Source organism: Gymnodraco acuticeps, unplaced genomic scaffold, assembly GCF_902827175.1.
Source record: "Gymnodraco acuticeps unplaced genomic scaffold, fGymAcu1.1, whole genome shotgun sequence".
NCBI classification, from domain to species: domain Eukaryota; kingdom Metazoa; phylum Chordata; class Actinopteri; order Perciformes; family Bathydraconidae; genus Gymnodraco; species Gymnodraco acuticeps.
In genome coordinates this window covers 1,865,406-1,884,941 of record NW_022990014.1, presented here as the reverse complement: position 1 = coordinate 1,884,941, position 19,536 = coordinate 1,865,406, and the positions used below count along the sequence as shown (strand labels likewise).

The window sequence follows — 19,536 nt, the reverse complement described above, 5'->3', positions numbered from 1 at the left end:
ATTCTATTATGTTTATTAACTTATCAGCATTAGTTAAAATTGGGCCTAATATATGGTTTATCACATCAAATGTTAACAAATTGTGCACAGGCCGCTTAAAAAGAAAGAAAAACATCCATTTGTTGATGCACAAAAGCTTCAATTTTACGCAAAAACCTTGCAAAAATAATTGTGTTTCTTATTTAAAGTTAAACTCAAATATTACGTCATAATGTTTTTTGCTATATCTTCGGAAAAAGGATACATTTTACATATTAATGGTTTAACGTTTTTGTTGTTGTAACGAATTCACATTCTGATGGAGCTAAACTGCCCTTTTGCCCTTTAAACTGCAACTTTTTACGGTTGAGTAATAAAAACAAAAACAGGGGGAACACCCCTCTTGTTTGTCTCAAGAGGACGCGGAGGGGCTTCTGTTATTATGCGCAAAGATGGAGAGAGCTGCAGCAGTCGAAATTCCTTTTTGTGAGAGGACAATTTACAACTTGGTAATAGACCTTTTTATGTGCCTCCATCGCCTGTCATTGGATGCCACTGGTCATGTGTGAGAGGCAAACGTCTTCATGGCTCTTTTCCTGATTTCCCAGGCGGTTTTTTCCCACTGCATTCTGCGTCTATGGCGTTCAAACCGATACACCACGGTTTGCTTTCTCAAAAATTGCATTCGTTTAATAAACGTCTGATCAGCACTTATCTGAAGCACTGCGCAGGTCATTCTCCTGGATGACAAAAGGAGGGTTTCAACTTTCTACTCGTCTAACCTCCTCATACACACAGCAGCACTGGCTCTTCACTGCTTTATCGAAATGCAGTGCAAAGGTAAACCTCCAAGAGTAAACATGGATTACATCCCTTCTATAGGTAAGCTTTCTGTGTGATCATGAGCTTTAATAACGCCCGGGTGTCTGCATGTGTTTGACAGCTTCCTGTTTGTATTAGTCATGTAAATTAGAAGCGGGGTAATGACTCTCATGTAATTTGGTGGTTTCCCATGTGGCAAGTAAATAGTTGTATACTCTTAACGAAGAAAATGTGGGTAATGTTCATTAGGAAATGTGCCTTTATTCCTATTATTCCACACGAATTAGAGATTCATATTTTAAGTAATCTAATGGAACATTATTCTTGTAAATGTTTTGATTGTGGCTCCTTCTAGTTAAAAACATTTAGCAGAGAATAGCTATTTGTTTAAGTAAATCGGGGTGGTGTTGAGCAGTTTCATTTGATGCACACCAAGTGCAGTGATTCCCTAATGAATTAGAAAACTGCGTCATGTGTTGAACCAAACATTCTCCATTTCGTTTTCAGTGTGAAGCAGTTAAGTCTTAAGTCACCAAGTCTTTTTATTTTACTGAGTTTTTTTATCTAAAGTTATATCAGTTTGATTTTCTGTAGCTACCAGACACATCTGCATTTATCTGATGAACCCAAGTATACTTTAACAAGCTGTTTATTTGCTAAACTACTGTGCTTTGCTATATTCCACATATGCAAGCCTGGCAGTAGAAGTTGGGTTTTACTAGCCGTTTTCAGCTGCCTGGAGATGGGGCCAATTGAACAAAGACAGTATTTCACTGTGGCCTGACAGGCAGCTGCGAAAGTATTTACAGCCTACTGCAATGCGGCAAAATGGACCCTGGGACAGAGGCACAAGTAGAAGCCTGAGGAAACTGGACAGGGTTCACTCTGTGTCTTTCTAATTCGACAATGTGTACAGTTTACATAATTTCTGTGTTTGCTTTATGTAATTATTTAGAACAATATCTGACCGCAGGCCCAGAAAAGAAAAACATTTAAACAGATATCAGCTTTCATGAATAATAAGCTTATTAAATCCCCCCAGAGACTCAATCAAGTCCATTATTATACTCTTTTACAATATTATGTGACAAAGTGAGATCTTTGTAAACAAATATCAAGTTATAGGATAGCTAAAAGATACAATAGCTCTTATTTGAAGTATTTCATTATTTTCGTTATCTAATAACTTAATGTATCTATGATATCACCATCATCACGAGCAACCACGTTTATTTAGTTGTATCTGCTTAAGGATTATTTATAACATAAAAAAGCATGCCAATATTCCCATGGCACTTTTTAGATTAAGTTTACATATCTACATATACATTAAAAAAAAAGAACACACCTTTACAAAAGGATGGGATAATCTTTCAAACTTCAAATGCAATTTTCTTTTAGATAACTATGATAATTAATTATTAAATCAGGTTTCATCAGCCCACATACTTAAAGAGACCTTCACCTAATTAAAATGATGTTTGAACAGTGACATACTCATTTGCATTTGAAGTGACATTTCCTATTGCTCATCTCTATCGTTCTATCTTTATCAAACAAATGATGAAGTGAAATTACTTGTTAGCAGAGATGGACATTTTTTGCAGTGGAAAAGGAGGGAGGTCGTTAAAATGCCAGCAGAAGGCGCTGTTGCCCAACGGTCAGCCTCCCTGCAGCCTTCAGCAGTTATTTACTAGCAGGAGCATGAGCACGCTGATTGGCTGAGAGACGTGGTCATGTGATCTGGTTCACTTTTGAAAGTGGTTTGTGTTAACATAGTCACTATTTTTTGCCATGGAAATATATGTTTGTTTACATATATGAGATGAGCTGTTCTGATGCTCAATTGGCTTGTGTTGGATTGTTTATGTTATCACCAGAGCTCTACAAATCCAAAGGGTGCATTGCATAAAAAGGCAAACAGTTGTATTCATTCATTAGAGAGTACAGTGGGTGCTTTTAAAGCCAACTTTATGGACAGCAACCTTCCCACAGATATAGTGAGTTGTGCATGACATCTCCCTCATGATGATGAAGATGTTGAAGGAAATTATCTTTAAGAAAGCTGATAACAAAGGACTTAATTCATAGCATTACACTGCATGTAAGTCATTAAACCACAGGAGACACAGAACCAACTAACAACAGGAGACATGTGAGTGCAGCCTCCACTAAAACACCCAGGAGGTCATACTGAGGTTTTACGCTCAAATTATCTCCAGGGAAATAACTTTTTATGAGGACATGCATGTAAAAAGTGACAGGTCTCTTATTTGATGCCCCTCCATTTATCATACCTGCCCACAGTGGCACCCATCCAAACCTCAGCATCATCAGCTCCTCTGCTGTTTGACAGGAAGGGGAGGAGGAGGAGGAGCGAAGCTGCTCTGCACTCTGGGATTGGTCCGGAAGAAGGAATGACATCAGTCTTATTGTGTCAGGTTCACTGGGGAGAAACATTTATTTGAGGACAAATCATTGATGCATGTTTGCTGTTTTGTCAACACTTTGGAGGTCAACAGGCTTCAGACAAATGGTGTAATCAGTTCTGTCCAATAAGGAGAGAAAATAACTGGGGATCACCATAAGATTATTATATCAATGGTCAGAGGCCCAGTTATGACTTTGCTTACTTTTCAATCATTGCTAAGTAATATGCCTTTAAATAAAAACAAAGCCAATTTATTTTTAAAAAGAGTTTGGCTTTTTAATGTTTTTATCCCACTGCTCCTCTGTTCCCATGTCTATCATGGCAGTTATCCTTCCAGCTTCCTCCCTTTCTACGACTTTTCCTCAGTGCACATCAGTGTAATCGCCGTTATTGAGTAAGTGCAACTTTGAGGATTATTTATGAGCCTGCGCGGTGTTGTGAGTGGCTGTGAGGAAACACGTGATGCCATTAAAGTTTGTTTTATGGCCCGGGACTTGACAAGCCAAAATATAATTCTCATTGTGTATTAAGAGCGTCCAGATGGGTTGGAATAGCTGGAATTGGCAGGGAGCTTGTGCCATGAGCTGACTTTTCCTCCAGCATGGATGCGTTTGCTCCTCGGTGTGGCTTGGGTGGCGGTCTCTGTGGTAAGCTGTGTTTTATCATTATGCTCGTGGTATGGGCGTGCAGTGATGTCACACGCACAGTGCTCGGGCTGCACTGTTTCCTGCTTCTAAAAGCCGCAACAGTGCGCGCTGAAGACGAGCAGAGATAGTTGGACGAGGCTGCAGGAAATCGTGTTTAATCCTATTACTGAGCTGGGTTTTGGGTTTAAACCTCTTAAGAATCAATCGATGCTTTTTCTGATGGTGTTCCTCATGTTGTTGGTCTGATTCTCTGCTACATGATGTAGTTGCTTGTTAGCATTGGGTGTTCTTATTCGCTTGGAGGCGGATAAATCAACCTGTTGTCTGCAGAGTTTTTGTAAATCCCTGAAGAATTACACGTAATGTGTTAAAGGCATAATTCAATGATACATGTGAATGTGCCTTTTTTGTATAGTTAATAATTCACAATTCGTTCTAGTATTATTAGCTTTAACCACTAACATGTATTAACTAAAACAGCATTGAGTTTACCCAATCTGTATTCTCGTTTGCACATTATGTGGCTGCTGCTTTATTCACTATAGGCCTAATGTATTTATTCATAAGGCCGTTATATCTTGATAAATTGCTACATGCTACTTACAAATTGTTAAATAATACAAAATACAAAGTTAATAGTGAATTTAAGCTTTATTTTCTATCATTATCAGTACAAAACGCTCCCTTACATTGCCCGTAAATAAGATCAAATAGGCCTCGTCTTTTTTCTGTGGCTCTTAAACTCACAATTTGGAGTTTTTTTATATAAAAGCTTTTAATTGTACTGATAAAATGACACGAGCTGAAGTAGTTAGCCCTGTTTTTAACACAAGCTGCCGGGAATAGCTGACTTTATCTTTCTTTTGTTGTGCTCCTCGGCTTTGACCCGTCTGAAGGGCTAGCAGGGGAAGGTGAAAGACAGGTCAGGCTGTCTCACTCGTATTGAAATGTGAAGTGCAGGAACGAATTTTATTCAGATTTGATGATTTATCCCTTGGTGGAAACGAACATGTAATGTTCTTGTTGACATTTAAATGTACACGTGGAAAGAAAACATTAAAGCTTCTATTATATATTTTAATAATAGGAAACATGTAAACCATATAGACATAAACGTCAATTCATTAAGCTAATTCTATTGTATTCTTACATTTAGAAGGCCTGCATAGTTCAACTTGTAGACTAAACTAAAACTGACATTTTAAGTTTAGCCAAAAACGTAGCCTAAAACTAAACCTAAAGTAGGCTATCATCCAGTGAACAGTAGGCTAAATTACAATCTTCTTACTAAAGGTAAAACATACGGCTAAATATCAGGCTCAATCTTTATTACAAGCTTTTTCAGGTCTGACATATTAACACAGAGAAGCATTTGGCCAAATTAGCTTTCAAACGCATGTTTAACAATATATATATATATTTTTTTAAATCGGACCAATTCAACGCGTAATACCGGTGCCATACAAATGTTGGACTGTTTTTGATGGCTCATTATAGTATTATAATATAATATTACATTTCTATGTTTGGACAATAATATTTACTTGATTTTGGTGATTTTGTTAAAGTAACAAGCCTCTCTTCTCTATTCCCAGCTTCAATTCCTTTGTAAGGATGTCTCTGAAGCAGCAGCCGCCATGGCGGTTTGGTTAATGGCTGGCGGGGAATTGGTAAACTTTTGCACCCTTTGAGCTGTCACCAGGACAGAAATAATTGAACTTTTTGATAACTTTGTAAATGATTTAGTTTGACCTCCGTGGCCCCTAGCTTCATCTTTTGGAGCAGTGATGATAAGCTGCCCTATATAAGGCAGTGAGCATCCAACGCTTATCTGGTGATGAGTTTACAGCTTTAGTGCGTTATTTCACCAGTATGAGGTTTTGAAAGGTTACAGCTCGTTAAAGTATAAAGATATTTTTATAATTTGAAGAATATAATTTTTTTCTGATAATGAACTTGGAGGGGAAAAGACCCACTGCAGGAAACCTGCTTTGACCTGAGATACTGCCAGATCTTTTTTAGTGCAGTGTCTTTTGCTTGTCATTTGCTGCCTTAAATTGACAATTGGTAAAAGTAGCCTAGTCCTACATCTTTTTCAGTTACATTTTCTTTTTTTTAAGAGGCAACCACTGACATGGCTTTTGACTGAGCTTTCTAGATAAATACATTCAAAGGAAATCAAACAAAGAATAAATTATGCTTCAAACTGAGATTTTTACATATTAAGACTATAAGTAGAATAAGACACTCTAAAATTACTAGCAAAAATATGACTTGTTCATATTGTCCTTTCTCAATGGACGCCTATTTACGATATATATAGTTTCTTTGAGCCACATTGTACTTTACAGGCTAAATTGCAGGTGTGCAGTGCCGCTTGCTTGCCGTCGTCTATATATACCCTGTAGAACCGAATTTGTGTGATAAAACCACAATCACAGATTCGATTCTAGGGGAGTATATGGTCGATGAAAAAACTTCGATCAAATGACTTGTTGCCATCTTATTATCAGGCGTTTGGTGCCTGACCTGCTGTTTATGAATGAGTACATCTGACAACACCAGATACTTCACAAGAAGCTCTCGGGGGCTCAAATTGAAACTCTATAGGCTTCAAGGAAATCTGACGCGTTTTCACCTGAAAATAAATTTAATTAGGAATTATTTCTATATAGCTCAGTGTGTTGTAATAAAACACCAAATGGATGTTCTTAAAGAAAGCCTCAGCACACTCCAGCTGCAGCTTCTTCCTCCTGAGGGTCTGTGTCTACATTATTGATTCCCAGAGGCTGCTGCTGCTGGCCAATAGGCTCCTGAGCTTTTTTCAAAGGGATGGGAGCAGATGAAGTGATGAGATTCGTGTAACTTTTGGATGACCCCTTCTTGACAAAGACAGTGTCCATCAATTGTCCTCAGTCATTATTCGCTGCTTTCATGCCGAGGGGCTTTTTGTATCTTTTGTTGGTTTCTCTGTTGAACACCATGCCTTCAAGTTACACTTTACAAACTGATACATTTGTACATCTACTTTGATAAAACCACCTCATGCATGGATCCAATCTCTTTATAATATATAAATTGATGTAACGTTGGAATTATGTTTCTCTCTTTTTTTTTCAAGCACGTATTTTATTATCCAAATGTGCAAGCAGATATTTCAGTGTAATATATATATATATATATATATATATATATATATATATTTTCCTCCACCTGGGTATCATTTTGTTGTCAGATACAATTGCTTTTAGTTGTATGTTTACCCGTTCGTGAACCAGCATCACCTCTATTGGCCGATCTGGTCACATGGTTCGCTAACTTTATTCAGTTGACACCAAGTAGGAGGGCTTTATGGAGGGAGGAAAAAAAGACAACTCGAGAAAAATTAGTATTTTCTACCTTCAGATATTAATGGCCATGAGTTCGTTTATGGTGAACTCTAAGTATGTGGATCCCCAATTTCCTCCCTGCGAGGAATATTCACAAAATAACTATATACCTGAGCAGGGCTCGGACTTCTACAGTCCAGCGCAGGACACAGTCTTTCAGCATCCAGGGATCTACCCACGGCCAAACTACCCGGAGCAGCCCTTCTGCAGCACTGGGAAGGACTCCACTGTGCAGGACTCCACTGTGCTGCCACGGGGTCAGGACAGACCCAGCACTTTTAGCGCACAGACTGAGGAGGGGACCCCGGTGCAAGTGTCCGGACCCCGGACAGTTGGACAGGAGCAAAACACAAAGAGCCAAAATGGGATACAGTCCAAGCAGCCTGCAGTAGTTTATCCCTGGATGAAGAAAGTCCACGTAAATACTGGTAAGACGACTTCTTCTTCTTCTTCTTCTTCTTCTTCTTCTTCTTCTTCTTCTTCTTCTTCTTCTTCTTCTTCTTCTTCTTCTTCTTCTTCTTCTTCTTCTTCTTCTTCTTCTTCTTCTTCTTCTTCTTCTTCTTCTTCTTCTTCTTCTTCTTCTTCTTCTTCTTCTTCTTCTTCTTCTTCTTCTTCTTCTTCTTCTTCTTCTTCTAAATCATTCAGTATAATATTTATGGGAGTCTTTGAAAGGCCTCGCCAATTACACAAGTCATAAATTTTTATAGCTCAGGAAATAGGCCGCTAGGTGAGCGCCTGAAAGCTACTGAAAACACGTATTGACCGGCTGTAAATGGTGCTAAAACCGGCAGCTAATCTGTTTAAATTCAGTTAAAAATCACTCTTTATTTCCTGCTCTCGCTTCCTGCTCTCGATTCCTCGTTAATGTTCCTAAAATGTGAGCGCCTCGGGTAGAGAGGAACTCCTCCTGTTGTATTGTTTATTGCAGCATGCTGCATTAGCCACATTTGGTGACTTGTTTTCTTGTTTGTTTTTATTTCTTCTAGTGAACCCGGATTACACAGGACCCGATACCAAACGGTCCAGGACAGCTTACACCCGGCAGCAGGTTTTGGAGCTAGAAAAGGAGTTTCATTTTAACAGGTATCTGACGAGGCGGCGACGGATTGAGATTGCCCACACTCTTTGTCTCTCCGAAAGGCAAATCAAAATTTGGTTTCAAAACAGGAGGATGAAATGGAAGAAAGACCACAAACTACCCAACACCAAGGGCAGATCTGCCCCAACATCCAGCCATCTGCAAAACCTCCAAAAGGACAACCAGACTGATATCACATCATTATAAGAAAGGAGGAAAGTCCTTTTTAGACACAAACTGTACATAAAAAAGACAGGTTGCATCTGACTTTTGCATGGACTAATGATGTTTTTAGACATTTTTTTATTTAACAAAAAAGACCCCAGCAGTGTTGACTCAAGAGTCAGAAAATCAATCAGTCTTTATAAGTGAGAGGTTTGAAAAGCTCTGTCTTGTTTTAATTTCCTCAAAGAAACACAAAAAACACCGAAACAAACTTTTCTTTCTTTCGTTTTTTTTTGTGGACGTCACCCAACTGAGGACATTTAATGAGGGATCTCGGCTGATTTCATGGATTTAAACAAAGTCTTCCAGCTCTTCTCACGTGGATTCACGCTGGTTTTACAGATCGAAATCTCTTATTTCAGAACAGGGAAGCCTTTGGTTGAAATTACACGCACACACAAAGGTTATTTCTATTTTGTTCCTATTCAAACCTCACATTAAACGCACAATATATAAAAATAGCCTATATCTACTTGAAGGAGGTATTATTTGCATAGAGCACGCCAAACACAACCTACTTTCGTAAGTTGCAAAAACCCCGTTGAATCTCAGTTCACGTTTCTTTGTGACTCTTATTTGTTTTAACTTATTTTGTAAAATAAAACGTTGAATTTTTCTTAGCCTAAATATTATTCCTAAACGCAAGACATTCCTGTGTGCAAACTATTCTGAGTGCCCTTATAAATCTCTCTTGACATCTTTGTAAACAGTGTACATTTTCAGAGGCTCTCGCACCATTTGAGAGTCCTACTATAAAAGATCATTTGTTCCTGCATGGCATCAAATTGATATTGGATGTTTCTCATCTGAAACAATCAAATCCAGAATATTTAGGAATATAATTGTTCGTTTCTTCTTGATATTATTTTTTACGTCATTATTTATTTTAAAAAACGTGTACATTTTCGTATAGCACACATACAATTTTAATTAAAAGTATTCGTTAAATTTCAATTGATCTAAAATATGTTTGAACTCTTGTGAATTATTAGCATGGCTTTACGCAGAGTTTGTAGTCTTTAGTTAATGTGGGAATCTTCTAGTTTTTCATTTACACAGAGCTAACCGAGGGGGGCTTTCACGTCACGTTTTCAAAGACAGATATTTCTTGTTTGATACCGTCATTGTCTTTCGGACAAAAAAAGCCCAGAAGCTCATCCCAGTAAGAAGAGGTCTTTCTCTGTGAAGTCTTCCCGATGAGAGGCTTGAAAAGGTATTTCAACCGCAGGTCGACAAAAGCAGCAGAGACAGGTTCATCCAGGGGCCACATTTCAGCCGCAGGACTGACCCCAACACCTCTGACCCGCCGGACGAGCAGCTCTCCCAGGCGCTCCGAGCTTTGCTTTGGAGGCTTTTTTCCAAACTTAAAAAAAGAGTTTAAAATATTCAGGGCGTAAATTCCATAGTTTTTACAAGTGTTTTGACAGTAGGCCTATTTATATATCATCCCCAGAAGCTTCTGATTTGTGCATTTGTCTCCTCATGTCAATATGCAATATTTTTGGTTTTATTTTTGTACATGCTTTTTACCTTGTATTGTGCATTGAAATGCGAGAAGTATATTCGAAAAAATAAAGATTTCTACTGATTATGTATTTAATTGATTGCAGAAGCATTTTGTTGCGATCTTTTTATTTGTATTTTCTCCACTCGAGAAGAAAATTGGTATTTCCCCGTGCCCACTGAGGTATTTAAATGTATCTTATTTCTCATGGACATTTTATATTCGATTTAAAATAATTATTTCCTGTCATTCGGTTTGCACCATTTAAAAAAAAAAAAGGGATCCTTTTGGTGGGAAACGAGTTGTTTCTCAGTGAACAAGCGTGTGGGGCCATATGGACCTGAAGCCCCCTTTTAAAAAAACACCACAATGCACCAAATGTTCGCTGCATGGGCAAATACACTGTTCTCATGTAAGACATGAAATTAAGTAACAAAAAATACATTATGAGTCTACCATATTGTAGAATATCTTTGAAGAAACGTGTTTAAGAACGATGTTGTGTCTTATTGTTCGCTCATAAGCTCTTATCGAGACGAGCGAGTCCTCATCAGCTCTATGGAGCTTTTAGAGGTGCTTTTATTCAATGAAAGCTGCGTTTAAGTGTCTCAGAAAACACGAGTCTTTATTGCAAAACAGTTGTTAGTTACATTAGTCTTTATTATCAAACAGCCTGCATTCAAACTGACAGTTACAAACTTTTTCCGAGTCGATGCTCCTGTTACTAAATCAGATTACGCCACAATTACCAGAAACAGTTTATAACATGTAGTCATACACACTTTATCAACCATTATATATGTGTTATTAGACCCCCTCGTGCTTTAAGAGCTATCCCTTTATTGAATATGACCCACATCTGCCCTGACCCTCGACCCCCCCCCCCCCCCCCACTGCAGCATCAGTGCTGATACAAACAATAGTGGCCATAAACGGACATGTGGAAAGACAATCTACAGTCACTCAGCATGTTTCCATCCCCAGTGACCACTGTCTGATCCCGCTGAGTGCGCGAGGGCCTACAGGCGTGCACTTATATGTTTGTGTAAAATGCATGCGTGTGTCATATAGATTCAGAGAGAAGCTGAGACAAAGTGATGCCACCGATCCACCATCCTGCCATAAATGATCTGCACATAGATGCTGAAGAAAGGATGAGCGAGAGAGAGGAGGGGGGTGAGAGGAGTGGGGGAGGGGAGAGGGTGGTATAGGAACAATTGGACAACTAACCTATACCTACTATACATTATAGTTCTTTAAGATAACTTTTGATCTATTTTATATTTTAAAGCCATTTATAATTAATCACGACTTGCTGAACTCCAGTTATTAATATGAATTAAACCTATCACAACACTGTTCCTAGCAGTTATCAGGTCAGAGCAGTACACCGTACAGTGTATAGCCACACTGACCTACATGTCTGAGCAGCAATAAATGGGAGCCAAAGGCAGTGCCATTTTCAATGACACTGCACCCAGTGCAGGAATACAACGTCGTTGCTCTCCATCCGGCCATATTTGATTTCCAGCTGTTTTTTCGCAAAGTCTCTCGGAGCCAGACAACCCCCCTAAAATATATTAAAGTGTGCTGTCTGCATTCAGAGATATAATCCAGAGACTATACCACTCCGCTCTCTTTTCCTCGACCACGTGATTGTCTAAATAATTAATGCAGCACGTCCCCCTAGAAACACGGCGTCGTCATTAATCGCAAGGACTCTATCAGACTTGAAAACTGAAGAGATCCCCCAAGAAAAATAATATCCGATACCCGGCTCCACCGTATAGCCTCGCACTTTAGCGACACATCCGGACCGATGGATGCTTGGGTAGGTAAATATTTCAGCATTTTTCATGTTGCCCGAGCTGGTAAATGACGATATCAAATGTCGTGATTTTTGATAAATTGCAGCCTTTTGATGTGTGCGCTGAGCAGGATTGTGTAAACTGTGTTAGTCACTGTGTGCACGTCTTCTTTTTATCCCATTTATTAGATATGGTAGGATGTGTGCTGTTTACGCATTTGTCTGGGGAAGGATTGATAGGAGAAATGGTAAAAACTAAAGGGCAGTGACATGTATTTATGGCTTCTCGCTCTAAATAAATGCTCTATCGGACCCATCAGCTCAATGTGGCCCCTCCACAGGGCCCACTGACTCTTTATAAAGACTCTAATTCAGACTTTTAACAATTAAGTGCAAAAAAGAAGAAATTAAATAGATATAAAAAAAGCATTAGAATCATAAATTGCTAAGTATAATACATCTTGCTTTATAGTCATAGTTCTCAACAAGATAAATAATAGGTTATTTACAATTTATATGTCCTTATTATAGAATTGTGGTGTATTTCTTCAGTATTTTTATTGTTAGTATGGGCTGTTTTGATTGTGATTTCTAAGAAGTCTTGGAAGTTTGGGCAGGCTGACAGGTCTGCCTCCTTGTAAATCATTCGCAGTAATTCCTGAAAGGGTTTTAGGCTGTTGGGGGCCGGGCGAAAACTGTAAATCTTTCACTTTTATTGCCCTCTGAACATATGCTGCGACGCTACCGGTCCTGCATCTCTTCTTGTTCTTCTGGTCCTTCTTCTCAGCAGAGATAACACACCGCTGATCAGCCGACGCTCTGCGGCTCCAAATCCTCCTGCTGCTGTCCTTTCTGCTCTTTTACCAACATATTTATTTATTGCTTATCAAATCGGGCTTTTTATTTTATTTATTGATAGGGATAATATTGCAAACAATGCAAGAGAATACATGGATCTCGTGTGTTTGAGCAGTGTGAGGACAGACACAACAAACAAAAGATTATACTGTGGTTTATTTGAATACAATGCAATCCCAGCTGGAAGGAGAAAAAAACAAACAGATGTCGTGTATTTCATAAATCATTTTAGAAAATGCATCTCCCACATCGATGCAATTATTGGGCGACTAAATAGGATATCAATAGGAAGTATAATGATACTATTTAAAAATAGTATCCAAAATACGTAACTGGTGCATTTACGGCCAGGTTTAAACGTGTAATTGTGATTGTTTTAAAGGAGAAATGTGGGGAAAAAAACTGAAAAAAGGGTTAAAATATAAAAGCAGCTGAATCTCATAAAATGCACACCATTTCTTTATAATAACCTAAGCCAACACAATGCTCTTCATATGCTGAAACCACTGCACTGATGTAGCAGGAAAATGTACAAATATTTATTATCCTTAACAATAGCTTGTGATATAATGCTTGTGTTTAAATACTGAAGTGCAGGCGAGTTGTAATTCAGCAGCAGATGAAAAGAAATAGGCAGTGGAACATTTTCACACAGTTCAGATGAGGAAATAAACGCCACCCTTTATCAAAATGGATTGGTGAGGTAAGGCTCGGTTGTAGAAGAGAACAATCACGTGAACAAATATGCTTGTATCTTAAGGCAGCGCCTTTATTTGTCATCACAAAGCTTCCGAAACACCCCAAAATCCTAACGTTAGCTCCAAATGTGTATACAGGCCTATCGTTTCTGAATATTTCCTGTATATTTCAATGGGTGATTGATTGCCAGGGATTTTTTTCTTCTGGAATAAGGATACCTTGTTCGCTTTTTATTGGTAGTTGAATGCGAGTCCTTCCAATCTTTCGGGAATACTGTCTCCATTGGTATATGGAAATGTCTGAAAAACAGCAAGATCAGGTTTAGGACAGCATTGTCTACAGACAAAGGGTGAAGGATTTATTCTAGAGACTGCGTGGAAAGCAACTGAGACTGAGAGGGAAGTTGTTTTATGATGAATTGATTCGCAGGTAAGCAATCGCATGGCAGAAAGCAACCTTTAACCACGGGTTAATATAATGCGAGGAAATATATTTGATTTATTCCACTCATGGAGGTGATGCTTGTTAATGTGGCTCTCACTGGCGACCGTACGGATACAGCTATACCTCCCCATGAAGCCTATAGCCTATCATTATTATTTTTTTGAGAAAGTGCGTTCAAATATTATCGACAGATTGATCTGCTTTTCAGCTGATTTCACGTTTGGATGGAAACCGTCTCGGAGGGAAGAAGTAGGAGAGGAACTTTTTCTTTTTGACTCTTGGATCGTAAATCACATTAATTTGTTGTCTTATCGTCACACTGGCGTTTGCCGTGATTTATGTGGTTTCAACTATATGGCTTTGTTAACCTGCAACGTTATATTATACATGAATTCATATCGGATGTTTTGAAGGATTACCGGGCTGGATAGTGGACGAGGATCAAGGCAAATACTTAATTTTCCTACTATTTTGAATGCGTTTTTAGCTCACTTGTATTTGGTTAATTGCAATTCATGCGAATTTTCTTTTTATTTATTTGGTTTCGGCAATAAAAGTCAGGCCTGATCGCGAAAATAAAAGTGGGTTATTTATTATATATTTAAGTTGAATATTACATTTAGCCTATCTGAAAACAGATTATTAACGTTTCTATGAATGTATGTTTTATTTATGTGCTTAATTTATGTGCCGATGCCTTTGCATACACTTGTGATTATGCTTATTTTCAGAAAAGCTGCTTAATTTCTACCAAAATCAGGAAAAGCAGTCTTAAATCAAAACTTTCTGCTGCAACTGGTGCTAGCATTTTGCTTTCTCCAAGAAAAACACACCTCGTATTTTTCTACAAACAACTGCGAGAGAGACAATATTATTTCACTGATCAACTGCAGTTATTTCGTGCATGTAAGAAACATTTCCAATAAATCATAAAGTGCTGTTTAACTTGAATATGGCCAGCATTTCAAAGAGCTAGCAGGAGAAAAGACAAGCTGGGATAATAACACTCCACATTGACTCCGGCCCATTGTGTGAACCAAACTTACCGTAACAGCGCGTAGGCGAAAAACACTGCTGTGTGAAAAGAGGACCATGTCTGCTACTAGTACCCAGTGTGCTCCAAAAGCACTTCAGGCGCAGACTATCGACCAGTTTAACAGATAATCCACAACGAATGAATCTTAAATCTCCATGATCATATTTAAAACAATTAATCCTCAAAAAACCCAAGCAGGGAACCAGCGATGGTTTCAAACTCACAGACAAAAAACTATTCTCTGAAATGTCCTGATGTTTAATTTATACTTTCATGCCTTCGGTGATTCATCTTCTCGTCTGTTTCAGTCACCTCTGAAAATCTGCTTTGAATTTAGTTGAGAGTTGAGGCTACTTGAAGCCAAACTGCTCGTTGTTCATTAAACTTTGACCAAATGCTAAATGACCTAAAGGTCACCTAAAAAAGCTTATGACTGCTAAATATTTGGCTTGCTCTTTGTGCAAAAAGTGCACATGCAAGACCTTTTTCTGTCAAGCAGGTTCTTGAAAAAAAGTGCCATCGGTGGTTATTGCAGGGACAATTCAGCTTTAAGATTTAGCCTATTTAAACAGGTCAACACATATACAAATACATAATTATGAAGGAATTATTTGAATTAAAAAATGTTTTTGATTTCATAAAAAATACAATTACTATTTTAATTCTATTTTCTTAAAGTGGCGAAGAAGATTGGGCTTCATGATGTTAATATTTATTTTTTGTATAAACTGGGTGTATTGCTCGAATAATGAATGTGTTTTAAAATAAATCTAATGTAGGAAACTATGTTTTATTTCTCTTCCAGGTCGAGGAGGGGGCAGTGATGAATGCGTGAGGGATATAAAAGAGAATTGCACAGATTTCGGTGAGTAACATTTCTTTAATGAAGGGAGTGGACAGCACAGAACAACTGCTAACAAGGTGAAAGGGTGATTTGTTATTAGGCTACATATTAACGCTCACAGTGTTTCACAGGAGGCTTAAATCACCAACACAGACATGAGGGATGACTTTAACTTCGCCTGTACCAGTATTAGGTATTAGCGCAGGCCAGGTCCCATTCCAATATGTCCAATTGCATCGCCGCATGAATAAAGCCAACATTATTTTAAGAAAAAAAAAATACATTGTTTATGTTTACATTTTAATAAATAAAATAAAAATGGTAATTAAAAAACGTAAAATCCGTAAGAATTTCTCTCGCTTTTTAACCGATGTGTAAAATTCTCAGCCTTTTTTAACGCTCAAATCTCTCCAGTGTTTCTCCTCGGTGTTTGGCTGAAGACTGGAGGCTTCGCTTATAAACCGAGCCTCTACATGGGAGAAGTCGCCGAGTATGAAATTCTTTCCCTTGCCTTCCTCCTACGCTTAGTTTTACACTTCAGAGGGCAGCGAGTCTTGAGGACTGTTTTGCTTTTCAGTCCTCTCTGAGGCCGTTTACGACCATAACATTTGCGGTCATAAATTTTGTCCGCGGTCCACACTGACAGGTGCAATTGTTATGCACGGCGTAGGCTGCACTCCTCAAGCCACCAACATACAGTAGGGCCCTTTGATATGTGTTTCAGCTTCTAGTTCAAAGGATATTCTGAAAACAAATGTGGTTGCAACAATATCCAGAGTATTTGACAAATTTCCTCTGAATTGTTATTATTTAATTTAAATTGAAGGTACATTTAGCATGAATGGGACATAGATTTGAAATCCAAACAGCTAGTCAGAATGCAAAATATATGATTTCAGTCCTGTGTAAAGACTAATATCATATTTAACTCCCACCCTCACCCACCTCTCTTTCTTTCAATCTATCTCTCTTTATCCCTCCCTCCCTTTCTTACTTACACACCGATATCACCTACATTTTACATCTAAAATTAATTACATTCCTTTGCCATTAATAACTAACAGTGGAGGACATTAGTATCTGTGCGTAAACATGTGATCCAAACGCATGTGCGCGGCCCTGGTGGGCTATATTTCTGCTGCAGGGAACAATGCATGACTGGCTTTGTCAGGCGTTGTGATTAGTGAAAAGGGTATTGTGTGCATGTGTGTCAAATGCTGATTCAGCTTATTTCTGAGGGACCACTAAAGCCTCCCAGAGGGTCCTTTAAGCACAAGTTAAACTTTAACTGTTTTGTGCCACAAATCAGTCAGAGTGCCACAGTGTTAGAGACACTGGAGAGACAGTTGGTTTCTTTATTAGCCTATAGCAGCATTAACATTGGTATAAGCAGAGTGATTCTCCTGCTTTAATGTGAATGTAAACCATGTATTTCAGCGGTCATTGGAGTAATGTAAAGGCGGTTGCAGCTCTAATGACTGCAGGCCTTATTCATGTTTGCCCCCATGACTCTGACACATTTGTCTTTGTAGGTCACAGACTGGAGCAACGGTGGGAAACACCAATCACGTGAATAAACAACAACATCCATGCCATTGGATAAAGTTGCATTGGCTTTTTGGCTTTGAATCCACACCAAAATGCAGAAAGCAACATACTACGATAACTCTGGACTGTTTGGAGGGTACACCTTCCCCAAACCAGACTCCTACAACTACGGTCCTGCCCACCAGTCCTACCCTGCGTCTAACATTGAGAATGACTACCAGGCCTCGGTGTGTCCCATCCAGACCTCTGCTGTCCGGCCCCCGACCATCAAAGATAGTGACCTGAACGCAGACTGCATGCGGCAGAGCGGCAGCCAGAGCAGCAGCAGCAGCAGCAGCCAGGCCACCAGCATCGTGGAGCAGCAGGCACCCCCACTGTCTGCATCCTCTCCCAGCCCCAACAGCTCTGCACCCCCGAAGAAGAAATCCCCACCCAGCAGCGCTTCCAGCATTGCCACACCGACCCTCACTAAGCAGATCTTCCCCTGGATGAAGGAGACCCGGCAGAACTCAAAACAGAAGGGCAGCAGCTGCTCCGGCGCAGGTATAGATCAGGATGGTGCGTGTTTGTTTATACATTAAGGGAATGGTGCGGGTGGGTTTGGGCCTTTTCAAAGATTCAAAGGTTTTATTGTCATATGTACAATACATGTCCCAGGCTCCTTCAACGCAATCCAACATGAATATAAGACAAACAACAATATAAATTGTGTAAAAAAAACAAAATCTGTATAAAATAGGGCAAGAGAATGATGCAAGGGACAAATGTGCAACATGTGTAAGAAGTAAACTATAAACATGTAAAATAGAATAAGATGAGCTAAAACCAGAATATTAAATGAAATACTGGAATACAATCCTGTTTATTGTAATAATAAATAATATCTGCTACAGTTTATATTATAATAACATGTCTGTAAAAAGGCTAACATGATGCTGTGCTTTCTCTACAGCTGGAGAGATGAGTGATGAGAAGAGCCCACCGGGACCGGCCTCCAAGCGGGTCAGAACTGCTTACACTAGCGCACAACTTGTGGAGCTGGAGAAGGAGTTTCACTTTAACCGCTACCTGTGTCGCCCACGGAGAGTGGAGATGGCGAATCTGTTGAATCTCACCGAGCGTCAAATAAAGATCTGGTTTCAAAACAGGAGGATGAAATACAAAAAGGACCAGAAGTCTAAAGGGCTCGCACACTCTCCCCTGGGACACTCCCCGGACAGGAGCCCACCGATGAGTGGCCCGAATCACATTGGATACTCTGGTCAGCTCCAAAACGTGAACAGCCTCAGCTATGACGCGCCCTCGCCCCCGTCCTTCGCCAAACCCCAGCAAAACATGTACGGTTTGGCGGCGTACACGGCACCTCTGGGTGGCTGCATCCCGCAACAGAAGAGGTACCCGGGCTCCGAGTACGAGCACCACGCCATGCAGAGTAACGGCGGCTTTGCCAACGCCAATTTGCAGGGCAGCCCCGTTTACGTGGGGGGGAATTTTGTTGATTCCATGCCAGCCTCGGGCCCCATGTTCAACCTCGGCCATCTTCCCCACCCCTCGTCCACCAGTGTGGACTACAGCTGTGCCGCTCAGATCCCAGGAAACCACCACCATGGACCCTGTGATCCCCATCCCACATACACAGACCTCACCTCTCTCCAAGCATCTCAGGGAAGGATTCAGGAAGCGCCTAAACTCACGCATTTGTAATATGTGGTTTATGTGTGTGTGTGTGTGTGTGTGTGTGTGTGTGTGTGTGTGTGTGTGTGTGTGTGTGTTTGCGTGCGTGCGTGTGTGTGTACGTGCGTGTGTGCGTGCCAAAATTATGTTGCGCTCTTTTTATTACCTCACTAGTCTAATAACTACACTCCAAGCGAGTCGTGTGTATTATTACAGTATTATTGATATTACTATTAATGCTATTGTGTGATTATTTTTTAAATAATAACAGCTTTGTCCTTTTCTGTTGAATATCTGATGCGCAGAGGCAGGTTGTCAGTTGTTCCTTTTTTTTCTTTTTCTAAAGTGCAATGCGCAATTTTTGACTGAATATTTCATGGTGTTACTTGAAGGTAAGTCTTGTAGATCACGAAAGTAGAAGCTCATCTTTAGAGAGAAGGACTTTTAGGGAATATTTCGTCTGTTTTGTAGGATATCACTCTCCTCTCGGGCATCCTATTTATTTATTTTGTATCATTTTGCATAATCTTTTGTACTAGCATATAGCCTAT

The 19,536-nt window shown here is 39.5% G+C and overlaps 2 protein-coding genes and 1 long non-coding RNA gene across 6 annotated transcripts; 2 read left to right on the top strand and 1 right to left on the bottom strand.

Annotated features, from left to right (window-relative positions):
* Positions 1 to 597: 597 nt before the first annotated feature.
* On the top strand, positions 598 to 10,166 carry hoxd4a (homeobox D4a). Of its 3 annotated transcripts, none has more exons than XM_034213314.1 (3): positions 598 to 819; positions 7,387 to 7,696; positions 8,255 to 10,166. In XM_034213314.1, the coding sequence occupies exons 1-3, from the start codon at positions 724 to 726 to the stop codon at positions 8,551 to 8,553; spliced, it is 705 nt and encodes a 234-aa protein (XP_034069205.1). In that variant the 5' UTR covers positions 598 to 723; the 3' UTR covers positions 8,554 to 10,166. The 3 variants fall into 3 exon arrangements, with proteins under 3 accessions (XP_034069205.1, XP_034069206.1, XP_034069204.1); XM_034213315.1 differs by lacking the exon at positions 598 to 819 and adding an exon at positions 3,750 to 3,879; XM_034213313.1 differs by lacking the exon at positions 598 to 819 and having other exon boundaries at positions 5,647 to 7,696.
* A 3,319-nt stretch (positions 10,167 to 13,485) lies between these two features.
* Positions 13,486 to 15,325, bottom strand: LOC117544354. The gene is made up of 2 exons (XR_004568684.1): positions 14,930 to 15,325; positions 13,486 to 13,738 (listed from the first exon to the last, which is right to left on the bottom strand). It is a non-coding gene; the product is annotated as an uncharacterized LOC117544354 (long non-coding RNA).
* Positions 13,594 to 19,098, top strand: hoxd3a (homeobox D3a). Of its 2 annotated transcripts, none has more exons than XM_034213312.1 (4): positions 13,594 to 13,868; positions 15,725 to 15,784; positions 17,296 to 17,854; positions 18,264 to 19,098. In XM_034213312.1, exons 3-4 carry the CDS (start codon positions 17,404 to 17,406, stop codon positions 19,013 to 19,015), a joined length of 1,203 nt encoding a protein of 400 aa, XP_034069203.1. In that variant the 5' UTR covers positions 13,594 to 13,868; positions 15,725 to 15,784; positions 17,296 to 17,403; the 3' UTR covers positions 19,016 to 19,098. The 2 variants fall into 2 exon arrangements, with proteins under 2 accessions (XP_034069203.1, XP_034069202.1); XM_034213311.1 differs by having other exon boundaries at positions 17,296 to 17,869.
* Positions 19,099 to 19,536: the final 438 nt, after the last annotated feature.